The sequence below is a fragment of the Prionailurus viverrinus genome, chromosome C1 (genome assembly GCF_022837055.1).
Source record: "Prionailurus viverrinus isolate Anna chromosome C1, UM_Priviv_1.0, whole genome shotgun sequence".
Classification (NCBI taxonomy): Eukaryota; Metazoa; Chordata; class Mammalia; order Carnivora; family Felidae; genus Prionailurus; species Prionailurus viverrinus.
The window spans coordinates 160,541,842-160,563,443 of NC_062568.1; the positions used below are offsets into that span (position 1 = coordinate 160,541,842).

General features: G+C 38.9%; 1 protein-coding gene across 6 annotated transcripts in view; it reads right to left on the reverse strand.

Annotated features, from left to right (window-relative positions):
* The window catches only part of DNAJC6 (DnaJ heat shock protein family (Hsp40) member C6), a 148,677-nt gene that overhangs the window by 101,598 nt on the left and 25,477 nt on the right, over positions 1-21,602 (reverse strand). For 4 of the 6 annotated variants that reach the window (XR_007155109.1, XM_047873084.1, XM_047873088.1 and 1 more), the window contains exon 2: positions 103-333. The exons of 1 other annotated variant lie outside the window; for it this stretch is intronic. Coding sequence is in view for 4 of the 5 variants with exons in the window: in XM_047873084.1 (XP_047729040.1) it covers positions 103-298 (196 nt within the window). In the remaining variant the exon portion in view is untranslated. Of the gene's footprint in view, positions 1-102; positions 369-21,602 lie in introns of all 6 variants that reach the window. One more of the 6 variants, XM_047873083.1, reaches the window with a different exon arrangement.

Consider the following 21,602-nt stretch of genomic DNA (forward strand, 5'->3'; position numbering starts at 1 on the left):
TCCCAGGCCAAGGCTGAGGTGGGAGCCTCGGGCTAGTGGAGTGGGCCGCCTCTTGGAGGACCCAGTGGAGTTCAGCGGGGCGCACCCCGCCGCCAGCGCTACCTGAGCTGTCCATGGTGCTGGCACGTTCCTGAGGCTGCTGGGCGGGACTCCGCGTCGCCGCCGCCCCGGCGTTCACTCTCTGCTTGCCGCCACCCGCGCCGCTTCCCGCACTTAAGTCCCGGTTACTGTCCACCAGCTGCAAGGATTCGTAACCATCGTTGCTGGTCTTTTTCCGGTAGCTCCCGAGGAGACTCATGGGCAAGCCCAGAGAAGAGGGGGGAAAAAATCAACCTGGGAAACGAAGGGGAGGTGGAAGGTGGAAAGGGCTCGAAGGAGGAATTTAAAAAAAAAAAAAAAAAAAAAAAGAAGGAAAAAAGAAAGAAAGAAAGAAAAAGAAAAAAAAAACCATCAAGTGTCCGACATGACGCATAGATGAGTGAAAGAGGGAGCGGCCACCAGAGAGGAGCTTGGCGGGGCGCGCGGCAAAGCCACCGCCCTGGGCAAAGAGAGGCTCTGGGCGCCCGGCGCGACCGAGGTTGAAAAAGAGGGCGCGGGCGGGAGGGCTAGCGGGTGCGCGCGTCCTCGGCGCCGCTGCGGAGCCGCCGGCCCTGCCGAGCTCCGGGACCCGGGCCAGCCACCCTCTGGCTGGGGAGTGCCCGGAAGCAATCCTATAGGTGTCGCCGCGTCGCCCCGCCGCGCAGCAGGGCAGCTCCAAGCGCGGCTGGCCCACGGGGAGGGAAGAAAAGAGACAGAGTAAGGGAGGGGAGACTCTGAAGAAGGGGGGCTGAGGGCTGAAAATGGGGCGTGGTGGAAGGGGGAGGGAACTACTACGACCCGGGTAGTGGGTGTTTTCGCGCGCGAGGTAAAGAAGAAAGAGGCTGGGTGTCTGTGTTTGGTAAGCTTTGGGGACGAGGGGGTCTCTTGGTAAAATCCCGACACGCCCATTTTGTATAACTTAGCCTATATTTGCTGGAAGATTCGGCATATCAAAGGTTATCGTCCTGGAGGACTGATTTGTAACTTAATTGAACGGAAAAAGAACGCATGTTAAATGCCAGTTATATGTATGCTAACACAGAAAGAAACAGCAGTATTTTGCACATTTAGGATAATGGGAATGATCCCTAAGTGAGATTTCAAAAAGCTGGCTATTCTAAGTACGAGACAGGGTCCATTCCACCTTGGGAGTAGATGTGACTGTCTCAGGAACTATTTGTTGAACGAATAATTGGGGGAGGAGGGGAGGTCGAATCAGGTGCAATTTAAGTTCTGACATCATTTACCTTGGGACCTGGAGAAAGGACTATACCACTCAGTTGGCTTGAGGGGATGGTTAGGAAGCAAGCTAGACAAGGATTTTCTTTCCATTCTCTAGCCCCTCCCCCTTTTTTCTTTCATAATTTTCAGAAAACAAAGAAAGCAGTCACTCATTATCAGTGCAGAATTAATCACAAAGTTAATCAAGCTGAAGGGTCAGAGCCCCTTTCTTGCAGAAGCCCTTTGCAAGGCTATGCACCTAATTTTATATTTGTGATTTTATATTCTTATTCTTAAAGAGAACCCCAGCATTATATGGTTCATGGCTTGCAAAACCTGGACATAACTCTAAGTCTCAAAATGCAATTACCAAATGTTCATTTTCACCTGAATTACTAATACTGCAGAAGTATCTCTCATTTTTATCATTTCAAGTAAAATCCTGGTTTAAAATGATACTTTTCCCTGTTAGGACTTGCAATGACTAAGTAAAGAGCTTTTCAAAAGTCATTTGGCAGAGTTTCATCACGGATCAGCAAGAAAAAAGTGCATGCATATAAAATTTGCTTAAGCCCATACACAAAGGCATTTTTGCCTTCTCACCTTTCGTGGCTTTCTTTTGCTGTTACTTTGATCACTTAAGGACATGAAATCAAACAACATCTAAGAGGCTTGGGTCCAAATGACTTGGGACCCTAAGTTTCCAAGAAACTCTAGCTCTACATGGATCTACATAAAATAAATTAATTGTATTGAAAGACATTTGCCTATTCAAGGACCACCCAAACACAAAGTCTTAGAAGAATAGGACGAATCAGTAGAGGCCAAGAATGCTGCAGATTCCTCCAGTCCCTCTGGGAAGACCTCAATTCCCTGACCAGTTGCTTTCCAAAGTGCAGTACCTGAAAAAGGTCTGGTGTGACCCAAATCACAAATTGCAGTTAATGCTCATTTACAAGATCAAACAACTTGAGTGAGAGCAGTTAAAACTGTAATAAAATTTTAAACACAGATTTCATACTTTTAATTTTCCAAATCTGTCAGATTGAGCTATTTTATGTACTTGACTAAAGTAATACTCTATGAAGTCTAGTAAATACATATTTTCCAATAACATTTTAAATCATCTTTTTCTGCACTTTTCCTTCTCTCTTAATTCATTACTGAGACACAGGGAGAGTAAATACCTAGTATCCATCATATGCCTTGGCAAATTCTGGATTTATAATCACTGGATTAAGAGAATTTAGACATGACCACTTTTCAAAAGTGAAAAATAATTATTTTCAAAAAGAGCTCTCTCAGTTCTTTTTGTTCAACTGTTTTGAGAGTTCCAGACATACTGCTGGAAGAAATTAAGATGAAACATATGCCACTGTATTTTTGGATATCTATCTCCCCAGTTTGCAAATTTAAAGAAAAACATGAATGGGCTAAAGGGACCACTGAATTTTTTTCTTGACATTAATTTAACATAAATAAAATTAATCAGAATAACTGTTGGGGCACCTGGGTTGCTCAGTCAGTTAAGTATCCCAACTCTTGATTTGGGCTCAGGTCATGACCTCATGGTTTGTGAGATGAGCCCCACGTCAGGCTCCATGCTGTCAGCATGGAACCTGCTTGGGATTCTCTCTGTCCCTCTCTCTGCCCCCCCCCAAACCCTTGATCTCTTTTTCTCTCTCTCTCTGCCCCTCTGCTGCTGCTCTCTCTCTCAAAATAAATAAATAAACATTTTTTTAAAGGAGTAACTATTAATGACCCTACAAAATTAAGGATATAAAGAACATACAAAGGCAGGGAAATACAATAACTATGTTAATTTACAACAGTCTAAAAACTAGTTTGGGGCTTAAATTGGAATACACACCAATTTTGACACTAAAATGTCTTTACTATCCTAAAGATTAAATTCATAAAGAGTTCACTTATGCATGAGGAGCTTACTTTTCTACTCCATAAAATACAGCATAGTAAAAACACCATCACTGTATAGTTGAAGTAAGAAATTAGTACCTAACACAAAGAGAGTAAGTACTTAACAAATATTCACTATTATCACTATTATTGGGCTGGCTTGGGCACGGCTGTGTCCTCAGTGCACAATAGTCCTAGTTCTTCCCTGAGGGGATGCTCAATAAAGGACAGTATTATTTTTTCCAGGATTATACTAATGGAAATTTGTCTGTGTTATTCTGAATGAGGACCTGTGCTTAAGGAAGGGAGATGGCACTGGTAAAATCCAAGGTGAACATTTAGAGCCAAACTTTCCTGCTTTTCCAAAAGCAAGATTGCTCCACAATTTATTTTATCTCGACAATACTACCTCACATATGGAACAGAGCCAAAGAATTAGATGCCCTCTTCAGGGATCTGGGGGTAGCATTCTTTCCCTTTGCCTTTTCTACTGCTGACTTAGTAAGTCACTTTTACTAACTTGGTAAAGGTTATCCACACTGAGGAATGTTCAGGCCCTATTCCTGCCCATCACGTCCACCCCCTCAAAATACTCTCCCATCACAACAGATGTCACAATATTTTGTGGTGGGAGTAGAAGATGATATATGCCATGACCCATCTGGGAATATGATCCGTGCTTTTAAATTTCCAGGTATAACATACCGGTTAAAATTGAGGTTCTAGAACCATGTTTCCTAGGATTGAACCCTATTTCTACAGACTCTTTTAGCTGTATCTCCTAAAGTACTTAACCTCTCTGCCTCACTTTCCTCCTTTGTAAAATGAGCATAAGAATAGTACTATCAGAATAAGGCTGTAGTGAGAATTAAATCAGTACCTAACATATAGTTAGTGCATAACAAATGTTATCTGCTATCACTATCATTCTACTGTTTTTATAAGGATAAGTAACTTTTTTATTTTTTTTAACGTTTATTCATTTTTCAGAGACAGAGTGTGAGCGGGGGAGGGGCAGAGACAGAGGGAGACACAGAATTCAAAACAGGCTCCAGACTCTGAGCTGTCAGCACAGAGCCCGACACGGGGCTCGAACTCATGAATCGTGAGATCATGACCTGAGCCGAAGTCTAATGCTCAACCAACTGAGCCACCCAGGCACCCCAAGGATAAGTAACTTTTTAAAAAAAAATTGTAATTTCCCATCTGTAAAATTAGGCTAATATAAAAACGTTATGTATAATGTAGAAATTGTTCTGCCTTGACATTTTAGATATTTTTATGCATCTCTTTCCTATTAGATTTCAGACTCCTTGAGGACAAAATCCATGTTTTCTAATGTCTGTATCCCTCATGATGTCTAAAGGAGCACCTCACACTCACTAGAGATTGAGTAAATATCTACTGAATTAATAAAGTAGTGAATAAATTAACAAATAAAATGCATTTGTGTCACCTAGTCTACTGATTTTTTAAAAACTGTACATTGTGGTTTACTAGGTTATAAAATAAACTTAGCAATTCATTACCATTATTAAATGAAACAGGTCAGAAAACATCGGTTTTTGGCATATGGTAAGATATGGTTTCTTGAACTACTGTTTTGAGTTTGTGTGGTGAAAGTATGTTTGTGTTTCTCCTCAATAATGACATAAATGTATTTTTCACTATGGGTTCTAATTATAAATGTTTGAATGTCTATGTATAGCAGTAGTAAGGGGTCCTAGGGTCCCAATTGTAAATGTCCTACCCACTGTGACAACTGAATGCACTTGCCTACATAACTGGACAACAAAGAGTTCTGGCTCTGTTCTCTCTGTGGCAAAATGCAAAAATTATTATGTATGATCAGGTTTCTAAAATGCATTTCTTGCAACCCCTATCAAAATAACACCAGCAGTCTGCACAGAACTAGAACAAACAATCCTAAAATTTCTATGGAACCAGAAAAGACCCTGAATAGCCAAAGCAATCTTGAGAAAGAAGAACAAAGCTGGAGGCATCAAAATCCCAGACTTCAAGCTGTATTACAAAGCTGTAATCATCAAGACAGTATGGTACTGACACAAGAACAGACACTCAGATCAATGGAACAGAATAGAAAACCCAGAAATGGACCCACAAATGTATGGCCAACTAATCTTTGACAAAGCAGGAAAGAATATACAATGAATTAAAGACAGTCTCTTCAGCAAGTGGTGCTGGGAAAACTGGACAGCAACATGCAGAAAAATGAACCTGGACCACTTTCTTACACCACACACAAAAATAAACTCAAAATGGATGAAAGACCTAAATGTAAGACAGGAAGCTATCAAAATCCTCCAGGGGAAAGCAGGCAAAAACCTCTTTGACCTCAGCCACAGAAATTTCTTACTCAACACGTCTCCGGAGGCAAGGGAAACAAAAGCAAAAATGAACTACTGGGACCTCATCAAAATAAAAAGCTTCTACACAGTGAAGGAAACAATCAGCAAATCAGAAGGCAACCGACAGAATGGGAGAAGATACTTGCAAATGATGTATCAGATAAAGAGTTAGTATCCCAAATCTATAGAGAACTTATCAAACTCAACACCCAAAAAACAAATAATCCAGTGAAGAAATCGGCAAAAGACATGAATAGACACTTCTCCAAAGAAAACATCCAGATGGCCAACTGACACATGAAAAAATGTTCAACATCACTCATCATCAGGGAAATACAAATCAAAACCATAATGAGATACCACCCTACACCTGACAGAATGACTAACATTAACAACTCACACAACAGATGTTGGTGAGGATGCAGAGAAAGAGGATCTCTTTTGCACTGCCAGCGGGAATGCAAGCCGGTGCAGCCACTCTGGAAAACAGTATGGAGGTTCCTCAAAAAATTAATAATAGAAATAGAACTACCCTATAGCCCAACAATTGCACTAGTATGTATTTATCCAAGGGATACAGGTATGCTGTTTCAAAGGGGCACATGCACCCCAATGTTTATAGCAGCACTATCAACAATAGCCTAAGTATGGAAAGAGCCCAAATGTCCATCGATGGATGAATGGATAAAAAAGAAGATAGATATATATATATAGATATATATAGATAGATATAGATATAGATATAGATATAGATATAGATATAGATATACACATACATACAATGGAGTATTACTCGGCAATCTAAAAGAATGAAATCTTGCCATTTGCAACTACATGGATGGAACCAGAGGGTATTATGCTAAGCAAAATTCGCCAGAGAAAGACAAATGCCAGAGAAAGGCATTAAGGAATCTACTCCTGAAATCATTGTTGCACTATATGCTAACTAACTTGGATGTAAATTAAAAAATAAATTAATTAATTGAAATAAATAAAATAAATTTAAAAATAAATAAAATAAAATGCATTTCTTCAATTTAATGCTTTAATATACATCAATGAATAGCATTGAAACTCTCTTTGGCAACATGCCTCAGGTATTTAATTCAGATTATGTCCTTATTGAATAAAGGTCTATGGATATAAACAATGCAAAGTGCTCAAACTGAGAACCAACAGGCCATGTCTGGCCCCCAAACATGTTTTGTGTGTCTTTTTTTTTCATTGTAAGCTTACATGCCTCCACAGAAGGTACATAGGCTCCAGCTTGAGTGCCATAGTTCACCACCACTTCCCTATGTGAAATACCCAGCCTGCCCCACTCATTCTTACCATCGGTCAGCCCTTGAAGGCATTTGAATTTGAGACTTCTACAGTAGTGGCCAGAACTATAGGAGTAACAGCACCAAGACAGATGCCAAAAGCCACATCTTTAGGCCACAGTCCAGAAGAAAGAGCAATGGGCTGGAACCCTCTCCTGACTCTATTATTAATCAGCAGAGTAGCCTTGATAATCATTCTCCTCTTAGCAGTAAAACTGAAGGTGTTGATTACAGGATTCTTGCTAGTTCTCAAATTTTCCTATCCTTCTCAAAACTTTAGCTGTCATTTCCTTCCTTCTCCAAATGAAGCCCAGAGGGAAAAACCATGACCATTTAAGTGTTCCAGTTTTAAGTCCCAGTTAATCAAGGTTTTACTACAGAACACATGCTTAAATAGTGGCAGCTGTCAAGAGTTACACATAGAGCAATACACAAGAGAGATGAGGAAATATGCTGGAAAAACTGAGTGAGCTGGTAATATTTAATAGAAGAAAACCTCAACTATTCCTACAATAGTTCCTTGGAAATGAGGTTGTCTGTTCCTGATGTCTGATGGAATGCTGGGTCTCCTACAAGACAGGACAAATTTTCCAGCCAGGGCATTTTTTTTAAGATAACTCAATACCCCCAAATCTGTGCCTCCTTGAATCTCTAACAGTAATAAAAATAACTGTCACTAGTTACTTTCCATTTGCCAGGTACCTTATCTACCATAATTTCCACCTTCCTAACCACCTGCAAAGGTGTTACCCTTTTTTTTAAGGCAAACTTGGAGAGGTTAAGTTACTCGCCCAAGCTCATACAGCTAGCGATCAGTATTCAAAATCCAGTCTTTCTGATTATGCTTTGGCCACTGCACCAGTCTGAGGGGACAATTCCAGTGGTCAAAGTGAATGCCGGATGGCTCTTTGGGTCATTTCTTGGATCTGACCTCAGGGTGGCCAGTGAAAAATGGCTGGGACACCTTACCAGAACTCCCCTTGCTTTACTATCCACAGGGTAGGTTCTGCTCAGTGAAACCTGCAAGTTTTCAATGTATGTGGCTTCCCAATAGGCAATCTTGTTTTGTAACTATCTGGCTTCGAGGACTTGATATATTGTGCTCCTGAAAATTGATACTTGGCTACTCTTTGGCCTAGTTTTAATCACTAGAAGGAAAAATAATCTTCATATTCATTAAAAGAAAGCCCCTCACTTTGAAAGAAGGTTATCCCCCCGTTGTGTTTGCACATGTGTACATGTATAAATATATGTGTATGCAGATTAAAAAGACATTGTTTCTTTGGGAAGAAAAATACAACTATGAGTTCAGGACTCTCCACATGTAGGTGTTCTATAATCTAATTTCCCACTCAGAGCCACATTCCCTTTCCATGAAGTTGAAGAGACTACTTGTCCTCCCTCACAGAAAGAATCAAATGAAATAAGGTCCATGAAAGCACATAATTAACACTAAAGCCCTACTCAAATGCTGCATTTCATCGAATCTAAGAAATCGTCCATTTTGAAAAGCATTAAGAAAAATACACGACTTATGATATACATATGACATCTTTAAAAGGTTTCAAGATTGCACAAGTGTTAATATATTAAAAGCTGTTTTAGAACGGATGCAACAAATTTTACTATTATTTGACTATCTGTTAACCTGAGAATATTATTTGTCTATTTATAATTCAGGTATTTTGAGCACCTCTGGTAGCTAAAGACAACATTCATCACATTTTCCCAGGCCTAACGTCGTGCTTGCCAAGTAATCGGTGTTCAGTATCTGCTAACCAAATGAAAATGCAAAAAAAAAGAAAGTTTGAAAGGCCATCTTTAACTTACAGAAAAATTCACCATGGGTTTCTTAGTAAGCTCACTTAAAACGCAGCTCCACTTGCTAAGATTCAATTTACCCCTGACTTTTCAAAGACGGGCTCATGGTTTAACAATGTAACACCTACATTACCATTTCAAGAGTAACTCATAGAAGCACCTGTTTCATTCATTTGTCATTTTATGAGCAAGGAAATCAGCTTCTTAAATGGACAGACACTGACAGACTCCTGTAAACTGGCCCTGTGTTCAATTGCTCTCAGTCTAAGGAATAACAAACTGAAAATTTTCATGTGGTAAATAGCTCCTCAAAGCAAGTACAAATCTACACTGAAGTAAAAGTTTCCCTAAATCTTAGATATCCCCATGTTTGACCCTGAGTTCATTATATATGATTTTATGTTCAAGATCCTTAACATGTAGGTGCTTATTCTCTGTAACCACCCTTTGGTGCCTAAAGGTTGAGCCCTAGTGCATGTGACAAATCCTATATGATGGTGATAAGGAAAACAATGATCACCTCAGATGTGGGTAGAATCCATTCTTTGGGTGCTGAGTGTCCAGGGCACCAAACCACTGCTACCCACTTAATCATATTTCACTGAAGGGGGGAAAAACTAGCATTTCCTGGGCACAAAATTGCCTGGGGTTTTATTATTATTATTTTAATCTATTTAAACCTGAAAGGTCTTTTGAGAAGGATTACCATACCCATGGAGACCAGAGCTCTACACACAGCTAAGCGTGAGCTAAACAGTGATTGTCAGTGATCCTCGATATTCTTTTCCATCTTCTTCTATGCTAACCTTGATCTTTGGGTGGGCACATGGCCATCTATTACAACAAATATATTTCTCAGTCATCTTTCATGTCTTGGACCTGCCAGAAGCAAGTTTTCTATAATCTTCTAGGTATACACATGAAACTAAGTTGTGGTATAATAATAATGATTTTGTGATGTAAGTATAAATGATATGTGCAATTTTTAGTATGCATCCTTGAAAAGGAGGTGGGTTTCATGTTCTTCTTCCATTCCTTTCCCTTTCTTCTGGTTGGAATATGACGCTCCAGCACACATCTTGGACCATGAAGTAAACGTGAGGTTGGAAGACTTCCACACGAAGCAATAGAAGGAACCTGATTTCCAGAGAACCATGACGACCCTGGACTGATTATCTCTGGACTTCATAAAGATAAAACTATTTTGTTCTAAGCCACTGTTACTTGCTTTTTTCTGTGATGTGCACCCAAAGGTAATCTTCACTGTGACACAAAATGCAACCTAACTATTGGATTTCAGCTGTTTTTTTGCCACAACATTTACTGGCAATTATTTAGTCTATGTGACCATGGACAAATAATTTCTCTATGCCTCACCTTCCTCGTCTGTAAAATAGTAGCATCTAACTCATAGAGCAGTCATTAGAATCAAATGATATAAAGTACATAAAGAGCTTAGCACAATACAATGGAAGTTATCTATTTTGTTATTTCTTGTCACTATCCTTCAACTGACACATAGCTGAGTCTCTTATGCCTGACTCCAAAACCACTGATTTCTCCACCTCACCTTGTTATCCAGAGACTGCCTTCTTAGACCCAACCTGAAGCTACAGAGCTCTGCCTATGTCATCAATGAAATCCCTAAAAGAAGTGCTCCTTCTGTGGGGTGTAATTCTCTGTCTTTGATCTGCCCACATAATCTCAATGCAGTCTGTAACATTTTAAGCCATTAAAGTTGATACAAAACTTAAATAAAGTGTCAGTGCTATGATATAGTAGTCCTGAGTCTATTTCAATATGAACAAGTGAGAGAGAGTCTGATTCTTTCTCCATTCATGCTAAAAATAATAAAGAATTTGGATAATAAGTCAGAGCATCTTTATTTTACTATTTTATCTTTTACTATTATGGAAAATTTCAAACATATACAAATTATGAATTTATATAATTGATCCCTTTGTACCCATCATTCAGCATCAACAATTACCAAGTCACAGCCAATCATGTTTTATATGTATAAATCCCTAACTACCTTTAAGCAAATTCCAGACTTTCTGTTATTTCATCAGTAAATATCTCAGTATGAAGCACTTTAATTTTTGGGACATCATATTTCATTATATTGTAATGGGGCAAGGTGCCCTTCCACTGTGTACTGAGAAATTAAAATCACCCACCAGTTCCCTTTCAGGAGACTATCAGAGGAACCTGCCTAACCTTTCTGTCTCCTTATTTCCCAGTGGAAATAATATATCATCCATTCAGCTTCCTGTCCCTACTCTCATTCACCCCTATCCCCACATACCTCACTTCTTCAAGTACTAATCATAATCTTAGTAAGGCCTTGCTGCCCAAAAGATGTGGAAATCAGCATGGAATTAAGTTTTTCCAGGATAGCAGAAATTTATGGAATATTAAAGTTGGACGGAGCTATAAAGGGCAGGATATTCCTTTCAATTTAGAGATAAGAATATTGAGACCGGGCAGTGAACAAATTGATTCACTTTTGGCTTTCTGAAATGCAAATCCAATTATGTGACTCAGCTGCTTAAAACCATTTGAGGGCTTCCAGCTGCCCTCTGTCTAAGGTATTTAACATCATGAACTCCTCACATTTTAAGATAAGCTACTCAGCCCTCACCACTTGCCCCTCTCTCCATTCTAAGTCTAAACATAAAGCTTCTTTATGATCCCCTGTCTGGCCAATTCCTGCTTGCCCTTCAGATCCCTGCATAGATAGCACTTCCCCAAGGAAACCAACGAAGTTCTCAAAACCAGAGTTCTCAGAACACTGTACATCTAACATAGCACTTATAACACACTAATTTGTGTTGAAATTTCCTGTTAGATGTATGACTTCCCACATTAGATTATAAGCTTCATGATGGCACAGCCATGTTTGCTCTAACTCCATGCCTGACACAATGCAGACACGGATATATACATGTTAAATAGAAGAATGATCACTGCCACCGAGAAGAGTCCATGAAAGACATAAGGGAAAGTTGCTCTGTATACTGCCTAGCATCCAATGAAGATTAGTCACTGCATTTGTTACTACGTCACACCTCAGAACTACATATAAGGGACTGGCTGGCTTTCTGACCAGCACAGGTCAGAGCTCTTAGCTTTCCACCGCACTGCTGAATATGGATTCTGCCAGTACTGTCACTTATTGCTAGTTTCCTATGTAAATAAAACCATTTCTACTGAGTAATGGAAATGCCTAGATTTATAGTATTTTGAAATATTTTTGTTTGGGGGCAGCTGGGTGGCTAAGTAGGTTAAGTGTCCAATTCTTGATTTCTGCTCACGTCATGATGTCATGGTTCGTGAGTTCTAGCCCTGCCATCGGGCTCTGCACTGATAGTACAGAATCTTCTTGAGATTCTTTGTCTCCCTCTCTTTCCACTCATGACCTCTTTCTCTCTCTGTCTCAAAAATAAACATTCAAAAAAAATCATTTTTGTTTGAAATGTACTTTTTAACCTGACTAGGAGATTCACATACTCAAGATCATCTTCTTGCAAGACTTATGGATCATCATTTTTATTTTTGATTTTATTAAATTTATTTATTTTGAAAGAGAGTGCATGCATGTGAGAAGGAGAGGAGCAGAGAGGGAGAGAGAGAATCCCAAGCTGCTGCTGCAATGTCAGCCAGCACATAGCCCAACAGCAGGGCTCAATATCATGAACTGTGAGATCACAACCTGAGCTGAAATCAAGAAACAGATGCTTAATCAACTGAGTCACCCAGGGGCCCCTGGATCATCATTTTTAAAGAGTATTTCCTTTGGGCCAGGTATTGTTTATAAATAACAGAAAATGGCCCTTTCATCTTTGCCTCTGAAATCACTATGCCCATATTGTATAGACTGTAGGAAATCATGTGTTGGTGAAAAATGAGATGGAAAAGTTCTCAAAAGAAAGTATGTGATTGGCTGCACAACTCTGGTATCAAAGACCACTGAATGATACACTTCCTTTAAAGTTTATTTATTTATTTTGAGAGAGAGAGAGAGCAGCGGAAGGACAGGAAGAGAGAGAATCCCAAGCAGGCTCTGCACTGTCAGCACAGATGGGGGCTCAATCCCACAGACCATGAGATAATGACCTGAGCCAAGATCAGGAGTCAGACACTTAGTTAAAACTGACTGAGCCACCCAGAAGCCCTGAATGATACACTTTAAATGAGTTAATTATATGGTACATAAATCAGGTCTCAATAAAAGCTGTTGCAAAAAATAATAATGATATTAGAAATGTTATAAGGTATAATTGGATATGATTTTTAACAATATAGTAGCTAATATGTATTAATGTAATCAACATAATAGCTAACATTTATTAATGTAAATATAATAGCTAACATTTGCTAGTATGGTAAATACAGTAGCTAATATTTATTGCCAACTATGTGAAAGGCACCAAAAAAAAAGAAAAAAGTGTATGATCAAAAATTACAAAAGCAAATGCCCAAGTGGTGATAAATATGTTTTAAACTCATTACTACAAAGATAATTAATGTAGACCTTTTTTGTGACCTTTAAAGCTTTGGATACAAGATTGGAGAGCACAGGAGTATAGGTTTCAATACAGGAAAGATTTACTGCATGTTACTGTGGGGCCAGTTGCCTTACCCTCATTCCTATCACAAATTTCAGTGGAAAACAGTTTGGTCAGGGAGAAAATAGCAAATTGCTAATTCAGTAAAACTTAAGTCAACACAACCCAATTTTCTCAAATTCTGTCAGTGTAGTGGTTAAGAACATGGGCTTTGGTGACAGATCTGAGATTCCAGCCTGGATGTTTAAACTTGGAAAAAATATATAACATCATTGAGCCTTAGTTTCCTCATTTATAAATTGAGGTATTACCCCACAGAATAGCTGTACTTATTAAATTACCTAAGGTAGGTGCAGTATACACTCAATCTCTTATTAACCAAGTCTTTCACCGGGAAATCTTCGTCTGGCATTGGAATTAGAGCCATGGCCCAGGGATAGCTAACTGAAACCAAGCTAGGTCAACCTGGCCTTTTCACAGGACTTTTCAATTTAAAACCAGGGAGAATAGGTCTGAGTCCTCTCCTAGAATAAGGATGACGGTCAGGAGTAGTAAGAGCCACACTTTGTGAAATGTGGAGGGAGATAAGTCAACTGAGAGAACACTGTTGTCAAGAAGGAAGAAGTAAATTTGAGAGGAAGAGAGAAGAAAAAAAAAAAACAGCAGTTATATCCTAAGAATTCAAGAGGCCCACACGTACCAAAGGAATCCCACCTAAGACAATACTTAGCACAATGCCTGCATCATCTTAATGTACTGGCGTTACTGTTTGCTTACATAGCTGGATTATCACTCCTCTCTTTTCCCTGCTACACTTTAAGAGGAAAAATTAAGATGCCTAAATAAAGCTTGCATTAGAAATTTAGTAAAATAATAATCTTAAGCTATCACTTAGAATCCCTACCGATTCAAACCTTCCATACTTTTTGTGGCTATAGCTCACACTTATTCTGTACACTATGTTCTACAGGAAATTTCCAGGCAGTGTAGTGCTGACCAGTAGAAATATAATGCAAGCCACAAATAGGAGTTCTATTTGTAATTTTTTTTAATGTTTATTTATTTTTGAGAGAGACAGAGCAGGAGCAGGAGAGGGGCAGAGAGAGAGGGAGACACAGAATCTGAAGCAGGCTCTAGGCTCTGAGCTGTCAGCACAGAGCCCAACACGGGGCTTGAACTCATAGAGTGTGAGATCATGACCTGAGCCCAAATCGGATGCTTAACCAACTGAGCCACCCAGGCACCCCCATATATATAATTTTTAAATCTTTAGTAGCCACATTTAAAAAAATTTTTAATGTTTATTTATTTATTTTGAGACAAAGAGAAAGAGCAGGAAAGGAGCAGAGAGACAGGGAGAGAGAAAAGAGGGGGAAAGAATCCCAAGCAGGCCCTGTGCTATCAGTGCAAAGCCTGACGTGGGGCTTGATTTCACAAACCATGAGATCATGACCTGAAATGAAATCAAGAGCCAGGTGCTTAACTGACTGAGCCAGGCACTTAACTGACTGAGCCACCCAGGTGCCCATAGCCACAAAGAAGAAGAAAAAAGAAAGAAGAAAGAAGAAAGAAGAAAGAAGAAAGAAGAAAGAAGAAAGAAGAAGAAGAAGAAGAAGAAGAAGAAGAAGAAGAAGAAGAAACAAGTGGATTGATTTTAATATATTTTATTTACTTCAAGGAACACAATATATCACCATTTCAATATGTAGTCTACATGTTGAAATCAGTAATCAGCGAGATACTTTATATTTTTTCAAGCAAGGCTTCAAAACCCAGTGTGCATTTTACACTTACAACACGTCTAGATTTGGATGAGCCACACATTTCAAGTGCTCAAAGGCCACTGGGAGCTGGTGGCTACTGTATTAGTGCAGATATAAATTGTCTCAGTCAATCACAGTAACTCTAAGAAGACTGAAGCTTTTATAACTATAGATGAGACAACTGAAATTCAAAGAAATTAAGTAATTTTCTCATAGTTGACAGCTAGAAAATAGAAAGCCGAGGCTTGAATCTTGGTCTTTGGCCTCCAAATTTTATGCTCCTTATCACATTATGCTAACTGCACAGTAAGAACCGATGCTCAACATGACTCTGAAATACAGCCAGATGAAATAAGTAATAATGATGTGGCCTCACCTATAAAATGAAAGGGTTGGACAGGTGGCCTTGGAGCATGGGTGCTATATTTTCTGACTGATCACTCAGGACACAGAGCCTGCCAATGGGACAGAGGTGCTCATATGGGAACAATCCCAACTTCGCTGTATCTATTGATTCACGAGCATCATGAATCTCTTACTATCACAAATGGAAGTGTTCCCTCCACTACACCTTTTTGTCTAACTAGCTATCACTCTGTTCACAGAATCAAAATCAAAAATTTTGCAAATAAAATTGTTCACCAAAACAGTCTTCAACGGCCAACAATGTAACTTTAACACCTGAACTAGTCCAGCAAACTGGTGTCTTTAAGCATCAGTGAGAAATGCAGAGCACAAACTTTCATCTGTTGTCAGCGTCCCAATCTTCCCACCATTTACAAGGGGGAGACTGCCCTTTCCTCAGCAGTTATAGTTGACAGGCTAAGCTTTCACAGGAAAAATGGGAATTGCTGATAATATCTTAACTATTATAATTTTCTCTGGATCATTTCATCACATAAAATGCATCGTTTTTTCACTGAAGCAGCAGATTATTAATCCTGGAAATTAACAAGAAACTTGCTTCTAATCAAGATAACTGTGAAAGTGCTTAACATAGTGCCTAGAACACAGAAATTTATTGTTGGCTTCCTATGCATCATAGATTAAACCACACTGTCAAGAAATATTTAATGCTTGGGAAATACCTACAATATAATGTTAAGGGAAATTATCAGAACACAAATCAGATTCTAGATATGAATCATATTCTTTTTTACAAGAGAAAAAGGTCTGTCTCTATATGTGCATAGACAAAACAATGGAAGGAAATATACTAACAGTAATTATACTTTCATAGTAGTATTATGCTTGCTTTTGTATGTTTTGGAAGATTGTTTGCAAAAATGGCTGCATTCATCCCCCACCTCCCACTGCCACTCCTTGCCATCTATACCACTTTGCGACATTCCTTCACATTTCCTCTTATCAAGAGGTAGAGTTTACTTCCTCACTCCTTGAATCTGTACTGGCCTTAAAACCTCCTTTGAACAACAGAGGGTGTTATGGACTAAATGTCTGTGTCCCCCCCAAATTCATCTATTGTAGCCCCAAATGCTATGTGGAGGTAGGGGCTTTAGGAGGTAATTAGGTATTGGTGAGGTCATGAGCATGGGACCCCAGTGATGGGACTAATTTCCTTATAAAAAGAAGAGAGATGAGAGCTTTTTCTCTCTCCATCGTGTGAGGACACAGCAAGAAGGTGGACTTCTGCAACCCAGGAAGAAGGCTCTTACCAGGAATCTTATCTCCTGGCACCTTGGACTTCCCAGCCTAACAACTGTGAGTAATAAATGTCTGTTGTTTAGACTACCCAGTCTATTGGAAGGGACTAAGAGAGGAAGTGGCATTGTACCAGTTCTAAGCCTAGACCCAACCAACAGGCCTGGTGTACTCGTGTTTGCTCTCTTGGACTCCCCTCCCCTTCCCTAGGGAGAATGACCTCAAACTAGTCTGCCATAGGTTGGGAGGCTTCATGGAAGAACTGGCCCAGTCATCCCACACATGACAGCAAGCAAGCCTCACTGACAACAGCCAAGACGGGCCCAGATCAGAACTGCCCAGCAGAGCCCACCTCCTGGCCAAAAGAACTGTGAGCTGAATAAATATAGTCTTAAGCCACTAAGTTTTGAGTGGTTTGTTATGCAGCAAGCCTAAATGATTAATATGTGTTTTATAGAGCTTCTACAATGAAAAGCATAGCATGCATTTAAAAAACAAAACAAGGGGCGCCTGGGTGGTTCAGTCAGTTAAGCGTCCAACTTCAGCTCACGTAATGATTTGGCGGTTCATGAGTTCAAGTCCCACGTTGGGCTCTGTGCTGTGCTGACATCTCAGAGCCTGGAGCCTGCTTCGGATCCTGTGTCTCCCTCTCTCTCTGCCCCTCCCCTGCTCGTGCTCTGTCTCTCTCTTAAAAATAAACATTAAAAAAAAATAAAAAACAAAACAGAACAATACAATCTTCATCAAAAACAAGAAAGGGAGGGAGAGAGGAAAGGAAAAAGACAAAACACAGAGCTGGGTTTAAATCCTGACTCCACCATCCAGTAGCTGTGTTAGCCAAATTATTCAAAACATGTTGAACATTTCTAATATTACCTACATCAAAGAGTTGCTTTTTTAAATTAAAGGTGATATTTATAGCATCTAGCAGAGTAGTTTAATGGGCACTAAGTACATCCTAGATCCTCTCCTAACCCTCTCCTTCCTTATAGTCCCAGCAATGCCTTTATTTTATGGAAATAGCTCAGCTTTATCCCACTCAAGGTGGCAATACTTGAATTCACATTTATTCTTAATACATTTTCATCTCCTTTCTAAGAGAACAAAGTCAATTACTTAAAATCCACTTAACTATGTCCTTATGTACTTTTAGCTTTGGGGGAAAAATGTTAAATAATAGAATGCTACAACTTTTTTTTTTTTTGAGAGAGACAGAGAGTGAGAGAGAGAGAGAGAGAGAGCATGAGCAGGAGAGAGGGGTAGAGGGAGGAGAGAGAGAATCTTAAGCAGGCTCTATGCTCAACACACAGGCCAGGATGGGGCTCAATCCCATGACCCTGGGATCGTGACCTGAGCCAAAATCAAGAGTCAGATGTTCAACTGACTGAGCCACCCAGGCACCCCTGCCATAACTTCACTAATAACTAACTTTTTCCCTGATCATTTTATTATGAAATTTTCACACATACTACAAAGTTGAAAGAATTTCACAATACCCACATATCTAATACCTAGATTCAACAACTGAAAACATTTTACCAGTTTGCTTTATCTAGATATTTGAGGGTTTTTTCTTTTTGTTGAAATTACTGGAAATGAATTGAGACATCGTATTACTTTATCTCTCAATTCTTCATCATGCATCTCTGAATAAGGACATTCTCCTACACAACCACAAAATTAATAATAATTCTCCCATGTATCTAATACCTAATATTTATTCAAATGTCCTAAATTGTCCCCAAAATGTCTTTTATAACAGCTGAATTTTTGTTAATACCTTACATATAGATGTATACATATACATGCGATGCTCACAACAATACTTTTAGGTAGATACTATTAATCCCATTTATAGTTGAGGATAAGTTCAGAATGCTAATCTACCTTGCCAAAGATCATACAGGCAGGGAGTTTGTGGCAAAGTCATTATCTAAATTTATTTAATGTTTTTTAAACATCATCTATTTAGTGATTTTAATAGATCAGGCTGACATACAAACAAATGAATTTTAAAAGTTTTTAGATAAAAACACTCTAAAATAATAAAGCCTCTAGAAAAAAGCATAAAACAATATCTTTATGATGTTAAGACAAGCAAAGATTTCTTAAACAAGACCCCAAAAGTATTAACTATAGCAAAAATTAATAAAGTATACATTAAAGAATTTGTTTGTCAAAAGACATTATTAATTTATCCAAGGATACAGGTGTGCTGTTTCAAAGGGACACATGCACCCCCATGTTTATAGCAGCACTATCAACAATAGTCTAAGTATGGAAAGAGCCCAAATGTCCATTGAGGGATAAATGGATAAAGAAGATGTGGTGTACACACACACACACACACACACACACACACACACACACACACACACACAATGGAGTATTGCACGGCAATCAAAAAGAATGAAATCTTGCCATTTGCAACTACATGGATGGAACTGGAGGGTATTATGCTAAGTGAAATTAGTCGGTCAAGAAAGACAAAAATTATATGACTTCACTCATATGAGGACTTTAAGAGACAAAACAGATGAACATAAGGGAAGAGAAACAAAAAGAATATAAAAACAGGGAGGGGGACAAAACAGAAGAGACTCATAAATATGGAGAACAAAATGAGGGTTACGGGAGGGGTTGTGGGAGGGGGGATGGGCTAAATGGGTAAGGGGCATTAAGGAATCTGCTCCTGAAATCATTGTTTCACTATATGCTAACTAATTTGGATATAAATTAAAAAAATAAAAAATAAAATTAAAAAAAAGACATTATTAAGAGAGAGAAAAGGCAAGCCACATGTGCAAGAAACTTTTGCAACACATATATCCAAAGGATTCACTTCCAGAATATGTAAATCAATAAGAAACCACATGTTGTATTATTCCATTTATATGAGAAGTCAAAGAAAGGCAAATCCATAGAGACAGAAAGTGAACTAGCAGTGGCCAGGGATTGCAGAAAAGGGGAAAAGAGGGAAGAGCATGAATGGGTACCAGGTTTCTTTGCAGGCAATGAAAATGTTATGGAATTAGCAGTGATTGGTTGCACAACTTTGGGAATATACTAAAAAACCTCTTTATTGTATAGTACTGTAAAAAGGCAAATTTTAGGGTATGTGAATTATATCTCAGTAAAAAAAGAAAAAAGAAAAGAGCTCATTGGAATATTATTAGAAATGTTCAACTTAAATTTTTTGGTGTTTGTTTATTTCTTTGTTTGTTTTAAGCCGTGCAATTCTTTCCTCAGAGGAAATCTTACCCCATATGAAAAAAAAAAATCTCCACAGAACTCTAGCACTCGAGAAAGCCCAGTTTGAAAATCTCTATCAAACCCACTCTGTCATTTACATAGATGGGGAAAACAAGGCCCAAATGTGAAGTCACTGAGTCAAGTTGCATTGGGAACTGGACTGTAAGTAGGAAAAAATTCAGGCCTCTGAACCTCCAAGTCAATGGAGTTTTCATTCTCCCTGGCCTCCTCATTTATTGAAACATCTCAAAAAATCCTCCAATTCACCAAAATAAATAAGAAAGGTTATGTAAACAAATATATATATATATATATATATATATATATATCAATTTGTACCCTATCCCATATATGATTTGTCTACCCTGCCATTTGGATTATTCTCCTAAATTAAACATGGTTCTGTTAAAAGGAGAGTCTGAAAGGTGAAAGTGCCAGTTTCTAAATATTCTTTTTTTTCTTTTGTTTTTAAAGTTTATTTGTTTATTTTTGAGAGAGAGAGCAAGCGGGGGAGAGGCAGAGAGAGAGAGAATCCCAAACAGGCTCTGCACGGCCACAGCAGAGCCTGATACAGGGCTCGAACTCACAGACTCATGAGATCATGACCTGAGCTGAAATCAGGAGTTGGATGCTTAACCAACTGAGCCACCCAGGCGCCCCCTAAATCTTCTTATAACAACTGAAGGCCTATCTATTATTGTGAAATATTTTGAATGTTGCAGTATTTTGCAGATACTAAAAAGTGGAAGATGTTTGAGCAGTCATATAGGAAAAAAGTAAATATGACCTCAACAAGATAAAGCACATATATGGAAATATAAAGATATGCACAGAAAAGGGATACATACAAATTTTTATAGTGGTCTCTAAAGTATGGATTAATAGATGGTTTTACAGCTTTCTCTGTGCTTTTCTGAATTTTCATACTTTCTTTTGAGAACATATATACATTTTAATTACACTGAATGGAGTCAGTCCTGTGTCCGACTATGTGTCAGGCACAGTCCTAGGTGCTTTTTATGTATTATTTCTAATTTCACAACAACCCTATAAGTTGGGTATTACTATTTCAGTTTTAAAATGAGGTAACTAAGGCTCAGAAGTTAAGGAACTTGCCCACTTTGTTAGTCTAAGAGCAGGGACAAAACATGGCTTTCTTTTTTCTTTTGTTTTCCTGCCCCTCTCTCCCTCCCTCCTTCCCTTCTTCCCTTTTCTTTCCTTCCTTCCATTTTACAGTATGTACGGAGGGCTGATGGTGTGCCAGAACTTAATCTAGTAACTAAAACTATGAGAAGTGACATGAAAGGGAAAACACAGGATGCTCTGGAAGTATGCTATAAGGCAGGGCATGCAGAGGGGATGTGGAGTTAAAGAAAGCCTCACAGAGTAAGCTATTATCTGAAAGAGTAGAGCTAAGCCTGGAAAGAGGAGGGTAAATACATTCCAGACAGAAGGAACAGCAAGCTGGGAACTCAAAACTCTAGTCTTTGAGAAAGTAAAATGAATCCAGGATGATTTAATGATCCACTATCAATTCCAAGGGCTATGTGTCTACGTGTGTGTGTGTGTGTGTGTGTGTGTGTGTGTGTGTGTGTGTGTGTAAATAAAACATCCTCACCACATCTT